General features: G+C 38.4%; 1 protein-coding gene across 1 annotated transcript; it reads right to left on the bottom strand.

Annotated features, from left to right (window-relative positions):
* Window positions 1-1,709: 1,709 nt before the first annotated feature.
* On the bottom strand, window positions 1,710-2,618 carry LOC100980041 (olfactory receptor 4A47). Its single transcript, XM_003815823.4, has one exon. It carries the CDS (start codon window positions 2,607-2,609, stop codon window positions 1,710-1,712), a length of 900 nt encoding a protein of 299 aa, XP_003815871.2. The 5' UTR covers window positions 2,610-2,618.
* Between the last annotated feature and the right edge of the window lie 1,135 nt (window positions 2,619-3,753).

The following is a 3,753-nucleotide window of genomic DNA, read 5'->3' as shown; positions in this document are numbered from 1 at the left end:
ATACTCATAGCCCCCTACCTTTTGAGTAGTTCTCTATCACATCATTTGTTTCACTTTTTACACTTTTCCACTCTGTTATATTTTATCTTTTTATGTGTATGCTTACTTGTTTATTGTCTCTCTCCCCCTGTAACAGAAAATGTTCCTTGGGATGGGCATAACGGCTCACACCCGTAATCCCAGTCCCTCCTGCAGGAACACTGAATTTCAACAACTAATTGCACACACACAAAAGCGCAAGCATAACAACAGAAAACCGGGTGAGCAATCCAAGTACCTGGATTTAACTTCACATCACTGAATGAAACACACTTAAGAGGGTAGGAAAGACAGTCTTAAATCACCAATAACACCCCTCCTCGATTCCACAGCAGTGGCTGCATGGTGCAAAGAGATAATCTGTGCACTTGAGGAAAAAAGAGTATAGACACGGGGTTTGGCATTGAACTCCGTGCTACCTTGTCACAGCAGAGAGCAAAGCCATGCTGAGCTCAACTGGCACCCACCCATGGAGACTGCATTTGGACCAGCTCTAGACAGAGGGGAATCACTCATCACAGAAGTCAAAACTAGAATTTCTTGGCAAGTCTCACCACTGTGGGCTAAAGTGCTCTGGGGTCTTAGGTAAACTTCAAAGGCAGACTAGGACACAAGGCCTGCAATTCCTAGGCAAGTCCTAGTGCTGGGTTGGACTTAGAGCCAGTGCAATAGGGGAGCACATGACCTATGGAGACACCAGCCAGGGCTGCCAAGGGAGTGCTTGTGCCACCCCTCCCCTGACCCGAGGCAGTGCAGCTTGCAGCAACAAAAGTGACTCCTTCCTTCTGCTTGAGGAGAGGAGAGTGAATTGTGAAGAGTAAAGAGGGCTTTGTCTTGCATCCTGGATGCAACTAACTGACCACAGTAGGATAGGGGACTGGGAAGAGTTATGAAGCCCACATCCTAGGCCCTAGCTCCCTTCTATGTGAAGTAGCAAGCTTCTGTACATAGATAAAATCACACACATATTTTTACATTTAAAGATTATTACCTGAAACATCTTAAGAAACAGATAATAGTGACTTCCTCTGATGAAGAGAACTAGGAGACTGCACTCAGATATGGACAAGAGATTTATTTCTCATTTTATATTATTTTGTACAGTTTCCATTATTGCTATTTATGATTATCCATTTGGCTTTCAATTTTTCTTTTAAAAGGTAGAAATATTACATTAAAAATCTGTATACAGTACAAGTTCAATTGGATGAAAAGGACTGCATTGATATAAAATATACCATTAAATATTTTAAATAGTATAAGAAGAAGAATGAACTTAAAGGACAAGAATCTAACTAAAAATGAAATTAAGTCTCAGAAAGAAAGGTAAAAACATACAGGAATAACTTGATTAAAAATCAATGTAATTCTAAAATTTCTTAACTAATTCACTGCATATTATTGACTCCTTGTTTTATGCATTACGTCTTTACAGATAAAATGGAAAGCAAGACATTACAGATCTTACATTCTAGCAGAGAGATAGACTGTTATTATTAACACAATCACATTGTTCATTCTTTAATAATAATTGTAAATGCTTTGAAGAAAGGGAAGATGGCATCAGATTTTAAAAAACTCCTGGGTCCCAAGGAGAGGGCTGTAAAGTCAAATGGCTCTCTTCCTGGTGGGTAACTCACTTATGTACTACTTGATATGAGGTATCTTCTCTAGAGCTTCTTCATAGCACATGTCATCTCAGAATTTCTCAGAGTGTAGATTAAGGGGTTCAGCATTGGGGTTATGACTGTATAAAACACACTCACTGATTTGTCAATGGGGAAGGTCCTAGCAGGTCTAGCATACATAAAAATACAAGGAACAAAGAAGAAGACAACCACAGTGCTGTGGGAACTGCAGGTTGAGAGGGCTTTTTGCCTCCCTTTCTGACTAAGTTTCTTTAGAGAGTGCAGGATGACACCATAAGAGATGAGTAAGAGCAGAAACGCAATAGTGCAAGACAGTCCTCCAATGGCCACCACTAAGAGGCCAATAACATGGGTGTCAGTGCAGACCAGTTTCAATAAGGGATACATGTCACAGAAAAAATGATCAATGACATTGGGGCCACAGAATGGGAGCCCATAAATAAAACTAAGATGAAATACTGAGTGCAGAAATCCTCCAACCCAGGACACTACCAGCAGCACAACACACACCCATTGTCTCATGATAACCAAATAATGCAAGGGCTTACAGATGGCCACATAGCGGTCATAGGCCATCACCAACAGGAGAAAGACCTCTGACCCACCAAAAAGGTGCTCGATAAAGAGCTGGGCCATGCAAGATTGGAAGGATATGGAATTATTCCCAAAGAACAAGTCTGAAATCAATCTGGGGGAAATGGATGAAGAATAAATGATATCTATAAATGATAAGCCAGCAAGAAAGAAGTACATTGGTGAGCCCAGGGTCTCACTGACAGTTACGGTCACTACAATGAGCAGGTTGCCCACCATGGTCAAAATGTAGAAGAGCAAGAACATAACAAAAAGTACTTTCTGCTCCTTTGGATTCTGTGTGAAGCCCAAGAGGACAAAGTCAGTCACATTTTTCCTTGGCTCCATCCATTCTTTACAACTTCTTACTTCAGATCATATAAGCAGTTTACCTATAAAACAAGGGGGGAAAACTTTAAATACATTACGATTTTAATATTGTATTTACTCATTCAGTTAAAAATGTGTATGCAGTATCTATGTCAAATCTGTCATAGACTTTGGAATTGCCAAGTTGAAAAAGACACAATTTTGTACTCTCAGTGATTTGGTAAATAAAATACCAAAGGGAATAAATTAAATATCAATTAAATAGGTGTCATAATAAATATATTGACATTATTGTAAGGGTTCACAGTGCTAAAACACTAAATCAAACTAGGATCAGGAAAGACTTTTCAGAGGAAGCAATGTCTTAGCTGAGATATAAAGGAAAGGTGATAATTAACTACAAGAGAGGATGGGAAGGGAATTCTACATAAAGATGCATCCTGTATAAATTCACAGATGTATAATACTCGAGAAACCACTTAAGGTAACTTACATTTTCAAACTGGGAAGAGCTAATTATGAATGGATCTTTGTATGTGACTACCAACTGACATGTTCAATTGATATCAATTTTTAATTTTCCAGATTAACCCATTTCTTCCTTATTTTCATTTCATTAAATGTTACTACCTACCACGTTGCTGTTTAAACTAAAAATTTTACGATCTATTTCACTTCTCTATTTCTTTAATATTATTTATCAATATATTTTTTTTAAACCCTGTTAACTCTTCCTTCAAAATATCCCAATTGGATCCTTCTCACTACCATCTTGTTACCCCCTGGCCTACTCTAATAGCCCCCTGCAAAGTCTCTCCACTCATCTTCTGGCCTCTAATAATGTTCCTTCATGAAGTAGCCCAAATGATCTTTTGAAAATCTTATTAATATCATACCACTTCTCTACTCAAAAACCCCATGGTGGATTTCTATTCTGCACTCAATGAAATGCAATCTTTCTACCTTGGCCTACAAGACCCTAGATGACCTGGATCCAGGCTACCTCCCCAAATCCATCCCTTACAATTGTCCACATTTATACTGCTCCAGACAGTTTTGATATTCACCAAATATACAATGTGCTTTTCCATATCCTTAATTTAATCTATTTTTTGTAGACACTTATTTCAGAGATTAGAAGCCACTTACTTCTAAAATAATG

Source organism: Pan paniscus, chromosome 9 (assembly GCF_029289425.2).
Source record: "Pan paniscus chromosome 9, NHGRI_mPanPan1-v2.0_pri, whole genome shotgun sequence".
NCBI lineage: Eukaryota > Metazoa > Chordata > Mammalia > Primates > Hominidae > Pan > Pan paniscus.
This window is presented reverse-complemented; position numbering and strand designations above follow the sequence as displayed.

What these genes read in the sequence shown, in the direction of transcription:
- LOC100980041 (XM_003815823.4), bottom strand. Translation starts at nt 2,609, where the DNA reads ATGGAGCCAAGGAAAAATGTGACTGACTTTGTCCTCTTGGGCTTCACA.